The 20,759-nt window shown below is 39.1% G+C and overlaps 3 protein-coding genes across 4 annotated transcripts in view; 1 reads left to right on the top strand and 2 right to left on the bottom strand.

Moving 5' to 3' along the window:
* The window catches only part of LOC128865335 (cytoplasmic protein NCK1), a 47,137-nt gene extending 35,327 nt beyond the window's left edge, over nucleotides 1-11,810 (bottom strand). For both annotated transcript variants that reach the window (XM_054105545.1, XM_054105546.1), the window contains exon 1: nucleotides 11,171-11,810. The gene's annotated coding sequence lies outside the window, so the exon portion shown is untranslated. The remainder of the gene's footprint in view (nucleotides 1-11,170) is intronic.
* A 4,411-nt stretch (nucleotides 11,811-16,221) lies between these two features.
* LOC128862747 (RCC1-like G exchanging factor-like protein) lies at nucleotides 16,222-18,020 on the top strand. Its single transcript, XM_054101453.1, has 2 exons — nucleotides 16,222-16,424; nucleotides 16,482-18,020. Exons 1-2 carry the CDS (start codon nucleotides 16,325-16,327, stop codon nucleotides 17,747-17,749), a joined length of 1,368 nt encoding a protein of 455 aa, XP_053957428.1. The 5' UTR covers nucleotides 16,222-16,324; the 3' UTR covers nucleotides 17,750-18,020.
* Nucleotides 18,021-18,750: 730 nt separating this feature from the next.
* Nucleotides 18,751-19,280, bottom strand: LOC128864737 (transcription factor Adf-1-like). Its single transcript, XM_054104490.1, has 3 exons — nucleotides 19,142-19,280; nucleotides 18,928-19,084; nucleotides 18,751-18,872 (listed from the first exon to the last, which is right to left on the bottom strand). Exons 1-3 carry the CDS (start codon nucleotides 19,278-19,280, stop codon nucleotides 18,755-18,757), a joined length of 414 nt encoding a protein of 137 aa, XP_053960465.1. The 3' UTR covers nucleotides 18,751-18,754.
* Between the last annotated feature and the right edge of the window lie 1,479 nt (nucleotides 19,281-20,759).

Below are 20,759 nucleotides of genomic sequence, written 5' to 3'. Positions count from 1 at the left end.
AAACTTCACCGATGGTTCCAAAGCGAATTACACTTCCTTTGCTGTCGTGAACGAAAATGGAGAGCCTATATCGTATGGACTACTACTTCCGTTTTGCTCAATTTTCACCGCTGAAACAACAGCAGTTCTCTACGTAATGCAGTATTCGTCAAAATCCAAGCCTTTTGCTCTGGACTATATGCACTATAACCCTTCCGATTCTAACATTTCCTAAATCAATAAATTTCTGAAGGACTCTGATCTTCTAGGACGTATATAAACCAGCAATTCTTCACCAGCCAGCTGAAAGCCTCCGTTGCTAGCGCTGCGCTATCTTTTTGTTTATTTAGCAATTCTATTGTTATTTAAGCTTTTAAAAAATAAAAAAAATAAAAAATAAATAAATCAGAATAGTAACTGAGGCATACTCTTTTAGATATGCATGAGAATGGGCACATCTGTATGTATCTAAAAGGAAAAATGCTGTGTAGTAGAATAATGTTAGTTCTACATTTAATTTGCAAATTAATCCTTTGGTACAGGATGAAATACACACAAAATTAAAGGAGCTAATATATGTTAGTAAATATATGAAGTTTGGAAAATTACTTTTATTCAATTCAAAGTAAAAATTTTTTGAAAATAATACAAAATTAAGAATCAATTTACTTTTGGTCGATATGACCACCTTTTGACTTGACTATGACCTTGAGACGGTCCAGAAACGAATCGCAGGTTGCCCGAATGTGTCTTGCAGGTATTTTGGCTCACTCGCGGACAATGCTTTTTTCAGCGCCCCGAGACTGGGGAATCTCTTAATTCGGACTTTGCTCTCCAAAATGGCCCAAAGAGAATAATCCATGGGATTCGCGTCTGGTGAATTTGAGAGCCATTGTGTGGACGTGATGAAGATCGAAACGTTGTTTTTTAGTCATTCTTGGTTCACTCGAGCTTTGTGAGACGGTGCCGAATCCTGTTGAAACGTCCATGGTCTGCCACCGAAATGTTTGTCTGCCCACGGCTTCAAAGCGACCTCCAGAATAATTTCCCGCAATATTTCACATTTACCTTGTCGCCAGGTAACGCCCATCTGCGGTTACAGCGGCCCAAACCATTAACTGTGGCGGATGCTGCCTCCTGGTGACCAATCGATGACTTAAATTCTCGTATGAACGGTTGGTCATGTAAACCCTATCGTTTTGGGAGTTTACGAATTGCTCAATTTGAAAAATTTTCAGAAAACACAATGTTTGGAAATTAACGGCTTTCGGCCAAGCGAAGCAACTCCTTCGCTCTCTCAAGTCTGACTTGTTGCTGTTTTGGTATGAGAATATAAGCCTTTTGGATCTTGTAAGGCTTGACTTTAAGATGATTTTTCAGTATGCGGTGGATGCTATGGTCAGATATTTTCAGTTCTTTCGCCATTTGATTGACACTTCGTCAGGGATTTTGCTGAAGTCGCTTCTTCACTTTTTGAACCATTTCACGTGACGTTGCAGTCTTTTGATGACCACCTCCATGACGTTTCGCGATGCTACCAGTATCATTATAACGAGTGATGGTATGATAAACAAAAACTTTATTTACTTTAAAGTGCTCGAGTTCACGAACAATCGTTGGTTGTGATTTTCTACCCAAATATAATTCAATCACACTATTACGATTGAAATCGATTACTGATTTTCTTTTTTCGCGTTTACTCTCGGCAAAATGCTTCCGCGCGCTTGTAAACAATACTCTGGACTGTCATTTAGTCAACTTACAGACAGCTAATACCCATGCATCAGCTACGCGAGCGGTCTGAAGTTAGTTACACTTCGAGTGCCGGACCCTGTAGATGACAAATTTTGATTTGCTTGCTTTGCCTAACTAATAAAGCGAAAATATTCTTATTATTTAAAGTTTTCTTTGGCAAGAACCAGAACCATGATTCAATAATAAAAGGTTGTGTAAAGTTTGACAACTGATTTCGGATGCTACTTAATCCATTGATGTAATTTAGAAGTAAAGAAAAAAGGAGCTTAAGTGTATCCCCTTTCTGAAATGGTAGTAAAATATTGAAAAAGGTCGATTTAAACCATAGAATAATTTTATGTTATTTTATAAATGGTACTTATTTATATTATTTAACTTAACCATTCCCGTGCATTTGTTACAAAGGTATTGGCAATGCCTGTGAATGGCATATATTTTAACAATTTCTGCAACAGTTTGACAACTTATATTTAAAAAACTACAAGTCTACCACAACTACTACTATGTATTTTTTTGTGATATGCTCAAAAGTTATAAGGGGTTGCTTTGAGGCAAGCTTTGCTCTTTCACCCGCCAGTTCATTACCTGCCCGCATGTCCTGGTACCCACATGAGTTTCACACGATTGCCGTTAACGATCAGTTTGCTTCGAATGAAGGAGATTAAGTAAGATTTGTTCTTTCTGTTCATTATGCAGTGTAGGGTTGACTTACTATCGATGCAAATTACGGCTTTTAAATTGTTACTTTCTGCGAAGATGATTGCGTTGAAGATTACTGCAGCTTCAGCTGTGTAGACGGAAGCATAGCTGGAGAGTATACCTGCTGTAATTGTTGCCCCATGAAAATCGATAACTATAATAGAAATATATGTGTCGGTTTTTGAACCATCCGTAAAAATCAAGCCCCATTCGGAAGGCAGAGCAATTGCGTGCTCCGTAAAAAGATGTTGGTACACTGTCGAACTTGTACTGTTCTTCGAGTGCTTCTCCAAATTTAATAGGAATTGAGGTTTTGTTACCTTCCAGGACGGAGACAATTCCTTTTGGCGAAGGGGAGAATAAAGGATACCGCGTTCTCTGGCGTATTCGATATAGATTGAAATTGCCGACTTGCATCTAGGAGGTTTTTTTGGATGCAGCTCAGATAATACATTCTCATAAAGTTTGTTGTTATGGCAAAGGAAAAGCTTGGGTATAAGTCTCTTTACGTTTAGTTTATATCGTTCCTCGATCGTGGGTAGGCCGGTTTTCACTAGTATATATTTTATTTGTGATGTAGGGAAAGCTCGAATGCTTCTTCTTACAGCCATGTGGTATGAGGAGTAAAGCCGTTTGATGGTACTTTTAGCGCAGTTGCCATAGAGGGAATCCATAATTTTTCTTGGATAGCACTAACGCTTTTGTTGTATCAACTAACGTAGAATAGTTTATTAAACAATGTTTGGATGATAGATATTTAATAAGGTTTAATCTTGAAAGTTAAAATTTTATTAAAAATTACACCCAAAAACTTTAGGCCATCTGTATTTAATATTGGAGGATTATTCTAAATTAGTATAAAGTATTTACATTTGTGGCGGCCGCCGTAGCCGAATGGGTTAGTGCGTGAATTCACAGAGAGCGTTGCTTCGAATCTCGGTGAAACCAAAATTAATAAAAATATTTTTCTATTAGCGGTCGCACGGATTTCTTATAAGTTTTGCGGCCAGATTGTGGAATGGAAAAGTGGGGGGAAGTACGATTTTTTTTTTTGTAATATGGCAGTTTCTTTATTTATGTTTTCAGAACAAGCGTATTTGAAACAGACGTTACTAGCAAAAGTTTGAAACTTTTCCCAATCGACTTTCTCAGTTAGAAATTTAGGGTTTGGTGTGGTATTTTGGGTTTCATTAGAAGAAAAGGAATTAAATATGGGATAGTGGTCGCTGTCATAGAGGTGCTGTAGGGTATTGGTGTTTAATTTGGGGGAAATATTGGATGAACAAATTGTGAGATCTACATTGGTGAAAGTTTTGTGAGTTGAGAAATAAGTTGGCTTGTTATCGTTTAGCAAGAAGGATTTTCTGACAGTATGAGATCTTCTAGGGACACAATAGTGAATGGAGAGTGATATTTCTATTGCAATTGTGGCTATGTTTGAATTTATAGGAATTTGTCTATGGGGGATAGATTTTTTTATTAGGACTGCAAGCCTTGTTTATTGGTTTTGTTGTGAGGTAAGTTGTAGAAGTAACTTTAGTACTGATTGCGTGCGGCTGCAGATTTATCAGCGGCAATGTTTTGTCTCTTGCAGGGAGATGACACTTGGTGAATATAGTTGTTGTAGTACCCGTGTATATTCGACTGTAAAATGTTAAACATAGAAAAGGAGAGAGGGGATGTCAGAAATTAGTTTAGAGTGATGAGTTCTGGGTACTTAATAACCGTTGTCGATTCACATGGAGTCTTCTTTGGTGTTATTTTCGGTATCTTCTACTTCATTTGTGTATATTTGGGGCAAGTATTGGCAGATGCCGGGTATTCACCTGAGCAGTTTGCACAAAATATGCGAGCGCATGGGGTAGAGTGGCTTGGAAGATTGCATGAATCACATATGGGAGCATTGTTGCAGGGTTTGGCGGTATGTTCAAGCCGTTGGCAAACTTTGCACCTCATTGGATTGGGGTAGTAGGGTTTTACTCTTGCACTTCGCCAAGACACCTCAACTTTGTCAGGAAGCTCGTAGAGGTTAAAAGTAAGTAATAAAATTCCAATGAATTGTGATACTCCTTCTATTTTTTTTTTTTGTTGCAAATTTTTAGATACCGGCCACACCTAGCTTACTCAGGTTTTCTATTATCTCTTTATCTCTAACGTTATTTAAACAGGGAGCGTATATTGTTCCTTTTGCGCTATTAAGGCTTTCCTAATATCTTACCTCAATTTCACAATCACCGGATAACTTTTTGGTTGAAATACATTTTTTGGCAATTTGTTGGTTTTTCATAAGTAAAAGGAGATTGCCAGCACGTATTTCGGAAATTGAGATTATTTCTTTGCTGATGGCTTCTAGAGCTTTATGTACGGCGAAGGAAGAATATCTAGAAATGGGCTTGTTTGTAGCGGTGGCACCAATTGTAATAAATTTAAAGTTATCTTTTCTTGAATGGGGCAATTACGGGAAATTAAGTGGAGTGTTCGATGGTTTTTTCTTTTAGGAAGGCAGACCAAGGGTAGCGAGGCAAACCTGTTATTCCCGAGATTTGGTGGCCCTGTGGCCATAATAGAAGCACTTATTTCACTGAATTCACTTTTTTTTCAAAAACTTCAAAGAAAAAGAAAAACAACAAAAAAAAGATTCAGTAACGCGATTTGTTTAGGAAACACGTGCGCGAATGTCGTGTTGGAAAATCAAGAGAGTACCGAAAAAAAAACACATATGTTCAGAGCGAGAGCTAGTCAGAGACTGGGGTGAAAAAAAGACATCTTACATCAGCTTTAAATATTACTTCATGAATCAGAACGATATTTTGAATTTAAAGCAATATTTCTATTTTCTCTCAAACTTATTCTATTCAGCTAACTTACTATTAACTAGGAATTAGGATAGGAGACCAGATTTATTGATTAAATTGACTAATTCGTAATTACACTTGTAACTATGCACGCATGTATACAATTTTAAAATATACTTTTTATTATAATTGTATGTACATATAATAAACTACTGGCTGCTTAGGCATATCATCCCCAAACTTCCAAGCTAATTTATAGACGGCAATCGATTCTACATTACTGGAACGAAGGCGGTTTGGACTGCCACCCCAGCAGCATTCCTCACATACCTAAATCTTCATCGTTTCCTTATAAAGTTTTCTTTTGACTATTTTACGTTGCTATTGTTGTAACAGTGGCCGAATGTAAATCCGTGTTGTTGTTGTAGCAGTACCTTTGCCCTGTCAGTGTAGCGTAATCACCGGTCGTCTTCGTCTAGCTTATCTAACGGTAGGCCCAGGAAACTAGCTGTTGCGACGAGTTGCGTCCAGAGGGAGAGGGGTGTTAGATCATTGGGTTTGATGGAGGATGGGGCATGTGAAAAGGTGGTTAGTGTCGTGCGGGGTGCCTTCACATCCTGGACATATGTTTAGTATGTCGGGGTCGATTCTGGATAAGTAGGAGTTTAACCTGCTACAATATCCAGTATATAATTGTGCCAAAGTTACGCGGGACTCTCGGAGAAGTTGGAGCTCTTCGTCTGCGATTGGTGGTGGTTGGACTCCGATAACGGCATTCGGGGGTCGGGAGCTTAAAAAGGTGGTGAGAATCTCCCGATGAATGTCGTTTATGGCCTCTCTGTACACTGTCTGATCCAGTAGCTGTCTGTTGGTTTTGTCTGAGATCTCGTCCGCGTAGTTGAGGAGATGCCTCCTGATGTGCCTGGGAGGTGGCTCCGGCTCGAGCAGGTGTTTGCATGGGTGAGGCCTGCGGTAACACCCTAGCAGAAATTGCTTACTGCGCAATTTGTTATGCTAATAGGCAGCATTAGGGCCTCATCATGTAGATGTTGTATAGGTGACATCAGAAGACATCCTGTCGCGGTCCTTAATGCAGTGTTTTGGCAGGTCTGAAGCTTCGTCCACTGCGAATCACTGGTTCCAGGCAACCAGACAGGCGCAGCATAGTTTAGAAACGGTCGGTCTATTGCTTTAAAAGTCGACATTTCCTTGTCTTTGCCCCAAGTGCTGCCGGTGAGCGGCTTGAGAACCTTGTTGCGATTCTGTACTTTAGTTGCAATAGCGGTTGTAGGCGCTGAGAAGGAGAGCAAGCTGTCAAAGGTGACTCCCAATATTTTGGGGTGGTTAACCGTCAGAATTTGTGTATCATCGACTTTCCCCTTGAGTTGTAGCTTGACCTTCTTTGTCCAGGTGGTAAAAAGGGTTGCAGTGGATTTAGTGGGGGAGAGTTGTAAATTCTAGGACAGTCCTCTCGCAGGGGCGGTTTTGGTTGAGGCCGCGGTTTACCTGGGTATTAATTACGGTGAGTGCCGTGGTGGTGCTATGCACTCTTCGGAAGCCACGCTGGTGTGAGGCTGGGGTCAGGTGTTTCGTAAAGAGTGGGAGCAGAAGGACCTCAAGTGTCTTCACTACTGGGGAAAGGAGAGTTATCGGGCGATAAGAGTCCCTATGGTTGGCGGCTTTCCCAGGCTTCAGTAGTGCGACCACTCTCCCTATTTTCTACTTATCAGGAATGATGTGAGTGGCCATAGACAAGTTGAAGACCTTGGTGAGATATTCTCCTCCCAATGGACTCAGCTTTTTCAACATCAGCATGTTTAGTCCGTCAGGGCCAATGGCTTTGGATGGTTTCATGTATTTGATGGCCCCCTGAACCTCATGCCTGGAGAAAGCAAGTGGCGCACTGTTGTATGTCAGTTTGTGCAGTCGTCTGGTGGTACTACGTTTGGATCTGTCTGCCGGAGGATGCAGAATAAATTACCGGCTAAAATAGCACGCGCATCTCTTCGGATCCGACGAGTAACGACACACAGTGCGGCCGATTCCCGAAAAGCTGGCCAAAACTCAAAAAATTAAGTAATTGATTCGAAATTTCTTACTCGGGGGTTGTCGGGGTCGCTGATTACGAATTTGATCTTAAAATTTTGAAAATCCACCCCCTTCCACCCCTATTGGCCACCCCCTCACGTGAAATAGCGTATATTCTAGAACATAATCAAGATGCATGTTAATTTATGTTTTCAGGGTCGCTGATTACGAATTTGATCTTAAAATTTTGAAAATCCACCCCCTTCCACCCCTATTGGCAACCCCCTCACGTGAAATAGCGTATATTCAAGAACATAATCAAGATGCATGTAAATTTATATGTTTTCGGGGTCGCTGATTAGCAAGTGGTAGCAGCTGAATCTTGTTTTATTCAGTAACCATTACTTTTTTGAGTAACCTTTAATAGGTTTCAAAGCAGCATATGACGGCGTTGTATTACTATACAGTTTGAAAACTCAAATTTTATAAAAAAAATGCAAAAAATGTATCCACGTATTGCTGCAGCTAAAAATTTTGTGTCGAGGTATTGATATGTACTAAAGATTTCTCGTATTTTACTAACCTTCCGAAGATGATTCCATTTGGTTTTGTTCAATTTACTCCATTACAAAATCTTTCAAATGTGTACAACTTTCACTATTCATCGACAGTAATACGATGCTCAAACGAAGGCCACGTTGCGACTGAAAATAAAGAGGATACTTAGGGTACAGGACGTTGCTATGAACGGTTTTCACTACTCAAGGCATTACTGTAGCCAACCCAAAGACAAAAAAACTCTATCTAGAAACTTTTTTTTTACTTTTGGCCAGCTTTTTGGGAATCGGCCGCACTGTGCGACAGTTGAAGGTAATATCCTACTTGTCATTGTGCTTCATCGGGTTCGACAGGGACCTTACGGTGGACCAGAGCTTGCTCACACCAGAGGTGAAGTTACAGGTCTTCAAATACTCGTCCCATTTGTTCCGCTTATGTTGAGTTACCAGTTGCCGTATCTCGGAATTGAGATCCTTTATCCGAGGATACCCTGGATCGGCCTGGCGTAGGCGATCAAGCTCGTTCGCCATAACAGCTGCTTCAGCTGGGAAATTGGGACGTATGTCCCGGATCCTTCCAGCGGGTATGAACGAGCAGCGGCAGCTGTGTCCGCCTTGCGGAAGGCGCTTTCGCCTGCGCGCACATCGGTGGGAATGGGGAGAGCGGCGATTATGTATTCAGTAAATTCCACGAATCTGGTCCAATCAGCTTTGTTGAAGTTTATGTATGACCGGTGATCCGCAGAAACAAAGTAGCCTGGTTTCTCGATCGAGATGATAAAGGGCAAGTGAACTGATGCAAGCGATAGCATAGGTCGCCAGGTTATGCTATTTATCAGACCTGCGCTAGCAATTGTGATGCCGGGCGAGCTGCAGCAATTGCCCACTACCCTGGTGGGGGCGTCGTCGTTTACAGTGCTGAATGTCGAGTCGTCTATCTGCTCTGCCAATAGCTGTCCCCTACGATCATTTGGCAGGCTAGAATGCCAAAGATCGTGATGCGCATTAAAGTCACCTACTACCAATCGGTTTTCACCCCTGATGAGCGCACCAATATCAGGGTGATATCCTGGTGGGCAGCAGGTGATAGGGGGTATGTAAATATTATACATTTCGAGCTCGGCATCGCCTGACCGGACAGCTACCCCTTGACATTCTAAGGTGCTGTCCCTGCGGTCGATGCCTTCATCGATAAGATGATACTGCACTGTATGGTGGACTATTAACGCTCCACGATCCTTTCTGTGCACGTTGTAGCCGTCCCTGGTGATCCGGGGGTTTTGTCTCTTAGGCCGCAGCTATCTTGATACCATCACGGTTCATAGAGTGGACTATCTCGTCAATCTTACTCGTACCATTATCTTAGTGTTGAATGATCCCCGTGGATAGCAATCTGTTATTTTGTGAGCACGAACGTAACATATCATCTAAACAAATTTACCTGCCAGCTGGACTTACAAGTAGTCATTTAAAAAACGCTCTCAAAAAATGACCAGTAAGAAAGTAAACTACTTTCGCCGTAAGCAAAAAATTGAACTCACCAATGCTAATGAAAGTGGTTAAAAGGCTTCCTGATGTGCATTTTATTCATTGAGCAATCTAAGTAAAAAAGGCACCGATGAATATAGCAAATAATGTCCAACGTAAGGATGCTGGTAATTGCTTGTTTTATGCAATCCATTGAAATAGCCTAACCTACTAATATAGAAGGCAAGAGAAATGAACACATAAAACTAGTATTCCTACGAAACGAATGCAAAGTTGGTATTGAATAAAAGTATTGTAATCGGGGGTAACTTTAATTTAAAGAAAGCGCAAGTGATATATGAAATGGTCAAGAAATGGGGTGGAAACTGGTTTTGGAAACACTACTGTATTACAATAAAATTGCAATAATTACGTATAGAACCCCCGTCTCCGAAAATGCGACAAAGGTATATTCGTTAGCGTAAATGAAACGTAGGACAAGTGATTTAACATTTGCCACCACCTTCATTGTGGTGTGAGCATGCACAAGTTTTGTCGTAAGTGTCATTTTCCTATGCGATTTTTTACAGTTTTCGTTTTTGTTAATTTGATAAACATATCTTCTATGTATGCATGTATGTATGAGTTCTGCAGACTCTGCAATTTCAACTGCACACAAAAATTAGTATGTTCAATATGTAGGCATTCGTTAAGCAATGCCAATTTGATTTAAAATACAGATACATCTATATACATAAATACATACAAATGTATATTTAAACTTTACAAAAACATATAAATAAAGTATGTGCTAGAATAGCATCAAGCTGCATTTAGAGGAGTCCTTAAACTCGCAAAATAGTGACCAGTTCGGGCATATGTATGGTATGTAATACACATATGGAAAATTAAAGAAAATTATTTGGACTGACCTAAACTTTCCAAGAAGAAGATATAGTGCGTGTAGCATTTTGTTATCATAACGTTATACAGTTAAGACAATCACGTGAAATGCTTTTTTGATAAATTTCCCAATTTCAATCTTATGTGAACTAAAGTTTTGAAAATGTATTTATTATAAAGAGCGTATTGTAACTTTTCGAGAAAAAGTGGGAGAATATAATATAAAGAAGGTGAATATGAATTGGTTCAGCAGAACAAATGTCTGGAATATAATGCTCTCAGAGAGTTAAAGAGAGAACGACCTTAAGGGATGAAAACTGTAATAAGGAATTTTAAACTAAATAGTTTTGGTTTATCGAACTCAAAAACCTATATTAAATAAAATATAATAATATTTGAGTTTTAGCTTAAATTTCAAAAATATACGGTTGCACATTTAATTATAAGTAGATTTTTTAAATAGCACAAAAATTGAGGGAGTAGGGTTACGCCTATTATGTGGATGTGTATGGTGAGTTTATTAACTCTCGTCCTTGCCCGACACACCAATCATGAGAAAATTCATGTTTGTAAAGCCGAATGTAATTCAACTGCTTTCCACCCCAGCCGCAATCCACCCACCTACATTCTCGGAAAAATGTAAAGGAAAAAGCAAACATATGCAGTTATTATGACGAAATTTTGACTATTTCATGTATGGAATTGGTGAGTTTGAATTGAGCTTGTAGCTATATCATATATATGTAAATGTAGTGTGCAGTGTATAGATCCACTAACAAGTGAGATTGTTTTGCCAGGAAAGAGCTTCTGATGGTGGTAATAGCGTTTATACATTATCCTCCACAATGTTGAGTACTAACAAACCGAATGCAAGGTATAGACAGGCATATATTTGGGAACAGGAGGGAACAGGCATATTGCACGCGAATATATGTGTGTGAGTATGAAAAGAGGAGCAAAGTAGAATGAATTTTTGTATGTACCTACCGGAGACAATTTTCAGATTTTATGGAAAAGCAATCGCACAGTTCCAACTTTTAATGCTACTGCAACATGCCGATATGCCAAAATGATTATCGTTATTCCAATTATTTATGTATATTTTTGTAGCAATTGTTCCACTAAAAATTCGAAGTGTAAAACGAAAGTAATCGCTTCAAATATCAGGCGGCCGGTACTTGGTACACTACTTGAGGGCGGCGCTCGTTAATTCTGCCAAATATTTTTTTCACCGAGTGAAAAACTCAACGAATTCACTTTTACCGGTTTTATGTAAAAAATTTAACTCCTCCCTTTTTTAACACATCTGTACTTTATTTGCAATAAATTTCAAATTTTGTATAATTTGTATTGATTTATTTCTGCTATATATTTTTATTTGCCCACTAATTTTTCACTTAGCGACATCGCTCCATCTCGGAAGTGATTCTATATAGAATATTGATTATATTCACTCATTTATTTCACAGAAAGAATTTTCTTAAGAAATAAGCGTTGATAATTTCACTCTATTTTAGATATTTATCAAATATCTTGAATTTTTCAATAGCTCACGATTTTACACCGACACAAATTTGCTCGACCAAATCTTTTCATCGCCATCTGTCTATGGCATGACCAGGGTATCTGAACAAAAAAATTTCTATAATTTAGCAGTGCTGCCTGACCAATTTTTAATTCTCTCATGTAATCATTACATGAAGACCTAGATGGCGCTGAGTACCAATCTAGAATTGTTGTATGTTTCCATTCAGAAATCAATTATCCAACCCGCTCACAATTTTTCAAATTGATCATCAACTTGCGCTTAAATTTTCTTAGAAGACTATATCCAATTTTTCTCAATTTTATCAACTGAACACAACCTACATCATAGATGTCACTTCAAATAATTTTTGACACGACAACTGATTGAAGGACAAAACTTGATCAGTTAAATGAATAGCCGTGATTCCCTTACTACAAAGAAAATTATCTTTCTTAGCAAATTTAAATGGTCAGAGTTAAAACAAATGACAAACATTAAATATTTTCATAATTGAAATATAAAAAAAAATTTTATATCGAGGTGATTGCTGAATTCCTCAGGAATGGTGGAGAATACTAATTTGCATTCAAAGGAACTAACGTGAAAGAAAGTAAGTCGTTTGAAAAGTTCATATGAGCTTGTAAATATTTCGTTAAATGTCTTATTGTTACAACGATCTCGCAAAGCTCTGTAAAATCAGCAACAAAGGCGTTTCAAATACGGATAATAAATATTATAGACTAGTGGAAAATGTTTTTTGAGCCCTGAGCCTTCGTTTTAGACGCATTTAGGAAATAATAGATAATACCATAGGAAATGTTAACGCCATAATTTTAACTCGTTGCGTAGTTCACAATTACAAGTGACTTTTTTGCCGGCCTATTGTTGATAATCAGTTGATTACGTATCGTAATATTGCAGAAGTTATTTCTCGTCGAACGTGTTGTTTGAAAATATGGAAATATTAATCAATGAATTCGTTTCGATTTAACTTAATTTGCGCTAAGGGCAATAAATAAGCAATATTAAACTTCAAAGTAGTATTTATTAAAAGAAAACTTATTTCCCCACTCCAATTCCACTTCGCAGTCAAAAATTCTTTACTGCCCTTGATTATCTACTGATGACCATTACACTGTCAACATTTTACTGACAGAAAGCGTAACATTGGCATTGTTACAATAATTATAAGACAGAGAGTTGCTTTTTCATAAAAAGTAAGAAATCTACAATTATTGCAACTCGAACACTCCAATACGTATCTACACAAGGCGAATTGAATATTGAAGGTGGCGTCTTCCAAAACAGTTACTTTATTTTTCGCGATTTTGACAAGCCTGTCGTCAGGCTCGCCTTGCGCCGCCAATTATGTGAAGACGATCAAAGCGTTAGAGTATTGCAACAAAGTCAGTGCTGCTACCCGAGCCATGGAATCGATACTGGACTACCATTAGGTCGATGACTATGTCGATAGCTTTGACACAGAGGAAGAAGCAGCTGACATAACAAAACAAGTTCGAGCAATACATAAAATGGCCGGTTTCGGTCTTTACAATTTCGCGTCAAACTTTTTAAGAGTGACAGAAGCGCTTAGTGGTGACGGGAATATGCATCAAATAGCAAAACTAAATGCGCGCCGATGACGTCATTGACGGTCCCTCGATTGGAGGATCAGGCAGCCGTATTGGGAACGCGTTTGATGAGCTGCCTCCGAGAGAACCACTCCTTGTACATCGATGACTGCGTCATTTGGAGTGACTCCAAAACAGTGCTCCAGTGGCTTCGCAGTGAACATCGTCGCCTTTATTGGGTACCACGCCACAGGATTCTGCTGCGCAGCATAGTCGCCAATTGCGCCATATGCCGCTCGTCGTTTATGGGCCCTCTTCCGACTGATAGACTAACTCCTTATGCCAGGCCATTCAGCTATACGGGCCTTGATTACTTTGGACCGATAACAGTAACTGTTCGCTGCGCCAACGAAAAACGATGGGTGGCGTTATTTACGTGCTTGACAGTCAGGGCTGTGCATTTGGAGTAGGCTCATGACCTCAGCACTGACTCATGTATAATCGTATTGCGCAACTTTATAAATCGTCGCAGCGTTCCCGTACGTGTGAGGTGCGATAATGGGAAGAACTTCGTCGGTGCTGTTATGGAAGCAAAGCGCTTCAGTGAAGTCTTCGATGGCAATCGCCTTCAGAGTGAGCTGTCGCAAAGGGGCGCAGAGTGGATCTTTAACTCGCCTTTCAACCCGGCAGAGGGGGACGCTTGGGAACGATTGATGCAGTGCGTGAAGAGAGTACTACAACGTCGCCACAGGAGCCCCCGCTCAACTGCTTTTAATCGAGGCGGAAAATATTGTGAATTCACGGCTGTTGACGCTCTTGCCCATCTATGTCAACCAGGAGCAGCCGCTGGCTCCAAATGACTTCCTTCTGGGTGAAGCCAACACACCGCCAACTCCGATTACCAGCGAAGTTCTGGAAAATACATGCTTTCTTCGACAACAGTGGCGTCTTGCTCGACAACTAAGGGACCATTTTCGGAAACGATGGATAGCGGAATACCTTCCGACATTGACACGCCGGGTTAAGTGGAGCCAAAGAACAAAACCTCTGCAGATAGATGAACTCGTCTTCATATGCGACTCCAATATACCTCGTCGGTACTGGTGTAGAGGCAAGGTGGAACGCTTGTATGTAGGAGCGGATGGTGAGGTCAGACGAGCTGACGTACGCACTTCGAGTGGGTTAAAGCGCCGCGCCGTCTCCAAATTGGCAGTTTTGGACGTTGATGGTGGTGAATCGGGTTGATTCACGGAGGCGGGAATGTTGGGAACCCCTGTTTAAATATTGTATATCCTATGTATTTGATTTCGAACAAGGAACAATGAAATAAGAACTCTGCATTGACCGTTACCTATTGTGCGGACATACTTGTATGTACAAACACGCATGCATAGAATTAGCACTAATTTTTATGCATGTATACCGCAGTGTGTCTTTCGCTGAATTTGCCGCTGCGTTAATCTGACTAATTTCAAAATCTGTCGTTAACGAGAAGGAAAGCGAAATTAACACTCGAAAAGCTAAATTTGCAAGCGGGTTAACGACATCTATATATCTGTACTAGTTAACGACCCCTCCAAATGCAGTTTTTCTACGTATTTATGCGAACGGCGTCGAGGCAAGAGTGTATGTATAATTTCTTGTATTTGGTAGTTTCTATTGCTTCCGCCTACTCTTCCTCTTTACAAACAAGTAACTCCCCTACCTTTTGTTTGTTTATTCATGGTTTCTGACGACACAGCGAATTCGGAAGGCGCAACTTGTATTCTATCATTAGATTTGCATTATTAGAATAGCAAGGCCAATTGAGTACTGGAGCTGGCGCCATTGAATAACAATTACTTTCAGAGTAAAGTCAGCTACCTTCCCAATACAAAAGCAACGAACAAAAGTAGGAGAAATTACATGTTTGAAAATTCAGTGAATGGCTTGGTAATATTGTGATTTGTGAGATTAAAACTAATGCGAACGAAGAGTCGCTTGCCTTCATTAAAGGTGGTGGAACTAGACCAATAACACTGTTCCATACGTTTGATGGTCAAAGCAAAGTATTGAGAAACTAGAAAACACATTGGTTAATTCTGACAGTCACATGGACACGGCGAAAGAAAAAAACAACTCAGCTGATTTACCAACACCACCTTTAATAGATTCGCCTTGGCTACAACCGATTACACATTATTTTTTACATATGTATGTATGTGTATTATTTTAACACATATATGTGTCGTGGTATCACTATATTAAACGAATGTAAATGTAAAAGGCGGCCGCCGCAGCCAAATTAGTTGGTGCGTGACTACCATTCGGAATTCAGAGAGAACGTGGTTTCGAATCTCGGTGAAAATGAATAAAATCTATTTCACAATAATAGTGTGCACAATGACCGACGTATCGTAGTCCCTTACCGCCGCCCGTAGAGAACACAAAATTGAGCAAAACTCATCCCGTAGAGAACAACTGCGTTTTTTTAGTTACATATTTACACAATACATCGGTTTGTGTGTGTATGGGTTTGGTTGTATCTACACAATGTTGCCATTGATATTTTTGCTTAAACACGTTTTCACACATCCGCGTTATCAGTTACAATTTTTCATTGTTTAATAGACCAAAGCCAAAAACCAACAAATGCAAATACATAGTTTATTTATCTATAATTAACGTTATTCAACATTGTTTTTAAGTTATTTTAATAAAAATTTAATTTTTCTAAGTTTATTTTGTAAATTATTTCGAAATGTACTGATTGGCAACTCTGTGTGGGGAGAGAGCAATCAGCTAACAAGGTACTGGGAATTTTCAAAAATCTTGCGATAAAATCTACGATACGGAATTAAGTAACATTTCATTTACATGGGGTTCTCATTAGTTTGATCGTAACAGCTGCCAGGGGACTGCGTTTACGTCGGTGACTGTTTGCTGCATTAGAAATCATCTGGTTCGCAACTACCTATGAATGATGGTATCACTCATAATATGTAATTCCAATTTTGTAGTATATCCAGAAAATTATAAATATTACTGGAATCGGTGCTGAAAATGTTGCAGAATTTTGTAAAAATTGGTTGGCTACCAAATCGCAAATATACTGCAAAAGCGAAACGCATTGTATTAACACAGGATAAATCAAAGATTTTGAGTGAGCTGATTTGTTATTTACTGATGCCAAATAAATATTTATTATTATCTACTTTAGCTTATACGAATAAGGTATCGGATCCCAAACAGCGTCGTGTTTATGCTTGGGGATTTCAAGAGACTGGAGCGTTGGGTCTACAAACCAACATTAAAAAGGCCAAGGAGCGCTACACAGAAATGGTACATCATCCAACTAGAATGCAGTTCTCGGTTAACACAGATGTTACTGATATTGTGGCCGGATATGGATTTTCTGCTTTCGCTGTGCAACGTTCAGATGGGCAAACTCTTTTCGGCACTGGCTTAAATACTGATTCGCAGTTGGGATTTCAGGTGAAAGGCAATGCTAAAGATCCGAAAAAATTGGATGTTTTAATTTACCCTACAGCTATAAACCTGCCACGGCTCGAACATGAAAATGATGAAGATATGCAGGTGCGCTGTATGTCTGCTGGTCGTGCACATTTGGTTGTAGTAGCCCATAATGGCACCGTTTTTACTATGGGTAACAATTCATATGGCCAGTGCGGACGGGCGGTTATCGAAAATGAAGACTACCGCGGTAGCGCGCTTATACATCGGATACCTGAAAAAGATATTTGTGGAACAGATGATAAGATTGTTGCTGTGGAATGTGGACAAGATCACACAATGTTCCTGACTCGATTGGGTCGTGTATACACTTGCGGATGGGGCGCGGATGGGCAAACCGGAAAGGGGAACTTCGAGACAAGTGGCGAAATCACAGTAGTCAATGGTGACATAGGCGGTGAGTGTATAGTGAAGTTGGCCTGCGCGTCCGACTGTGTTTTGGCTATAAACGACAAGGGAGACGTGTTCGGCTGGGGTAATTCTGAATATGGCCAACTAGATGATAATGAAAATGCCGAGACTCAAGTCAATTCACCGCGTGCTCTGACGTTGACGAAAGGCGTTGGTAAGGTAAAAGATATAGCAGCAGGAGGATCATTTTGCATGGCATTGAATGAAGAGGGATTACTTTATACTTGGGGTTACGGCATACTCGGGTTTGGTCCCTTCGTTGAACAAACATCAAAACCCCAGTACTTACTTCTACCGTTGTTCGGGCGCAATGATTTTAGCGATAAAACTCACATAGTTTCAATTGGATGTGGAGTTTTTCATATGGGAGCAATAAACTCCGATGGTGATCTTTTTATGTGGGGTAAGAATCGATTCGGCCATTTGGGTTTAGGTCATAAAAAAGATCAGTTTTTTCCGTTTAAAACGGCAGTAAATGGTAAAGTAATAAAAGTGGCTTTTGGCGTCGACCACACGTTGGCGTTATGTAGGCCTTTTATGTGAATGTGATGTGATATGAATGTGAAAAAAAACTCCTCATAAAAAATATCTGTCGCTCGGAGTCGGCTTGAAACTGTAGTTCCCTCCATTTTTGGAACAACATCAAGACGCACACCACAAATAGGAGGAGAAGCTCGGCCAAACATCTAAAAAGGGTGTACGCGCCAATTATATATATATGTGATGAGTTCAACTGAACATGAATAAGTTTATGTTATGTAGAAAGTTGTAAATATGAAATCATCTAATAAAAGTAAAACATATTGGAACAATGTGCAAGCTTCGAACTAATTTCTAAACACAAACTCAAAAATAATCTAAAAATGTTTAATTTATACGTTAAACACTTGAGAACCAATTCCCACTTGTGTTGTTTTGTAAAGTCTTGCTGTTCATAATGAAGTCTTTTTAATGTCATCGAGATTCACCACTTATTGAATCTTTTTCCTAATTAGAAATTTACATTCATACGTGAAAACTTTTGAGTATGTAAAGGGTGATCAGATTGGAGGTACTTTTTCCAATAGAGGCGGTGCTACCTGCCATACAGTCCGTGAAACAATGGATTTACATCGTCGGCGTTACGGTGAGCAATTCAACTCTCGTCTCGGACCAGTGAATTGACCACCAAGATCGTGTGATATCACACCTTTGGACTTTTATTTGTGGGGTATGTAACGTCTAAATGCTTTGTAGATAAATCAGTCTCGATTGAGGCATTGGAAGCCAGCATTACTAAAATTATTGACGAGATATCGACAAAGCCCTCCAGCGAATCATTCAAAATTGGTGTTTAGGGATGGCTGAATTACGGCGCAATTGTGGCAGTCTCATGCTGAAAACAGTGAAGCCCGCACGGAATTTCCTTACCGCAATCCCTTACCGTGCACAAAACTATTTCCCGTAGATAACAGCTGTTTTAGTTGGTTACATACATACAAACAATATTTACAAAATACATCGGTGACAAAATGGATAAAGAAGACATCGAAATTTGCGACTTATTTCTTAATTTATTTCAACTATATATTTTATATAAAAAATACAAGGACCAAAAAAAGTGCAGAAGGTATAAAGTTCGGCCATTAAATAGGAATTGGGGCACAAGTGGTTATCAAATCCAATTCTTTAAAAAAACATTATTAGTTAACGCTTTATAAAAATATTCCAACTATACTTACGGTCGAGGAATAACATGCGGCCTTAAAAATGACATGCTTTCAAGCAGATACCACGGCCTCTGGTATTCTGCTCCACTGCCTGATGGTGCTTCTGATTTTCTGGCTTCTCTGCCATACCAATCGCGAAGAGCTAACCACCTCCGTCTGCATACCTCACCTTTAAAATAACTTTGTTATGAAATTTGAAATACTAGTAAATATAGCTCCCACTCACCACTTGTGCGCAGCTCCTTTCCGATCTGTTCCCATATCAACGTTTCCCTTCCCTGGAACTTATATAGAGGGTTGCTCTTGTCGTAGAGTTCCTTTTTGTCTTGTACTAGCGATACAAGATGCTCGTCGCTCGGCGCCATTTCCGTGTTTAATATGTTTGTACACAAATTTATGAATATATAAGTATATGCAGCTGCTTGTATCGACACAATGTTGCCATTGATATTTTTGCTTACACACTTTTTCACACATCCGCGTTATCCGTTACAATTTTTCATTGTTTAATAAACCAAAGCCAAAAACCAACAAATGCAAATAGTTCATTTATCTATAATTAACATTATTCAACAGTATTTTTAAGCTATTTTAACAAAAATTATAATTTTTCTAACTTTATTTTGTAAATGATTTCGAAATGTACTGGTTGGCAGCACTCTGTGGTGAAAGCAATCAGCTGGGTCGGAATTACGGAATTTTTTTAATAATCGTGAAATAAAATCTACGGTACTACGATACGGAAGGAAGGAACTTTTCATTTACATGGGGTTCTCATTAGTTTGATCAAACAGCTGAGTCGGAATTGCGTTTACGGGCTTCACTGTTTTCAGCATCAAACATGAACTTTAACTGGATGTTAACACTTAGTTGAAGTTGCCGACCATCAGCAGTAAACCAGCACTAACGTATGTAACTATTCACTCAAAAGAAAGGGTTTGTTCGAGGCACGCAATAAAAACGGCAATACTGCTGCACTTATGATAATTTGCAACACTGTTGAATTGCTCAACTGATACTTTTCTGATGTTCGGCAAACAAAAAATTCTTGATGCCGATTTATTTGTATTCGCGCGCAACATTTGCCGAATTTTTGACAATTCGAACGTGAGCTTTTGATAATGTTACCAGAATTTTATATCGAACGTGATACTTTCACAAATCATGCAACACTGCGGTTGTGATTGAATGAACGTTTGCCCAATTCCGTTCTGGATCTGCCTTAATACATTTACATACAAATAGATGATCTACTTTTTCGTGCTTAACTCCCAATCCGCAATTAAAAAGCGAGATTTTCCATACAAAATTTCTCTCCCAAAATCTAATATTATAAAATAATCTTAGATATTAACCATACTTTTTGACAACCCTATGTAATAGATCATTATTTTTACGAGTGTTAAGAAAAACGTCAAAATAAAAACTAAATAAAATGGATGCCGGCAAAGAAACAGGTTTGTAGACATAATTCTAATAAAATGTTTGTTAGGTATTATTAATTATGCATTTATATAAGCGTGTGTTCATAATGTATTGTATTATTCCATTGCGAAAAATAACTTAGCGGTTTTCGGAAGACGCCACCTCTAGCTTCTATATACCGTGACTCGTAGCTCATAAGACTTCTCTATATATCAACGTTCTGTGTTTGTATGTTTTGCGAAGTGAGGGTTCAACAAAACTCGGTTAGTATTCACTTCAATTGAAATTTGTGACTTCGATGCTTATCGTACACATAAAATTTCGGATTTGATCGAAGCAAAGACATGAGCATTTTTTAATTTTAACATTAATAACAAAAAAAAAAAATTAATCTGGTCAAAATGTTCCCGAAAAAACCG

Source organism: Anastrepha ludens, chromosome 5, assembly GCF_028408465.1.
Source record: "Anastrepha ludens isolate Willacy chromosome 5, idAnaLude1.1, whole genome shotgun sequence".
Classification (NCBI taxonomy): Eukaryota; Metazoa; Arthropoda; class Insecta; order Diptera; family Tephritidae; genus Anastrepha; species Anastrepha ludens.
This window is presented reverse-complemented; position numbering and strand designations above follow the sequence as displayed.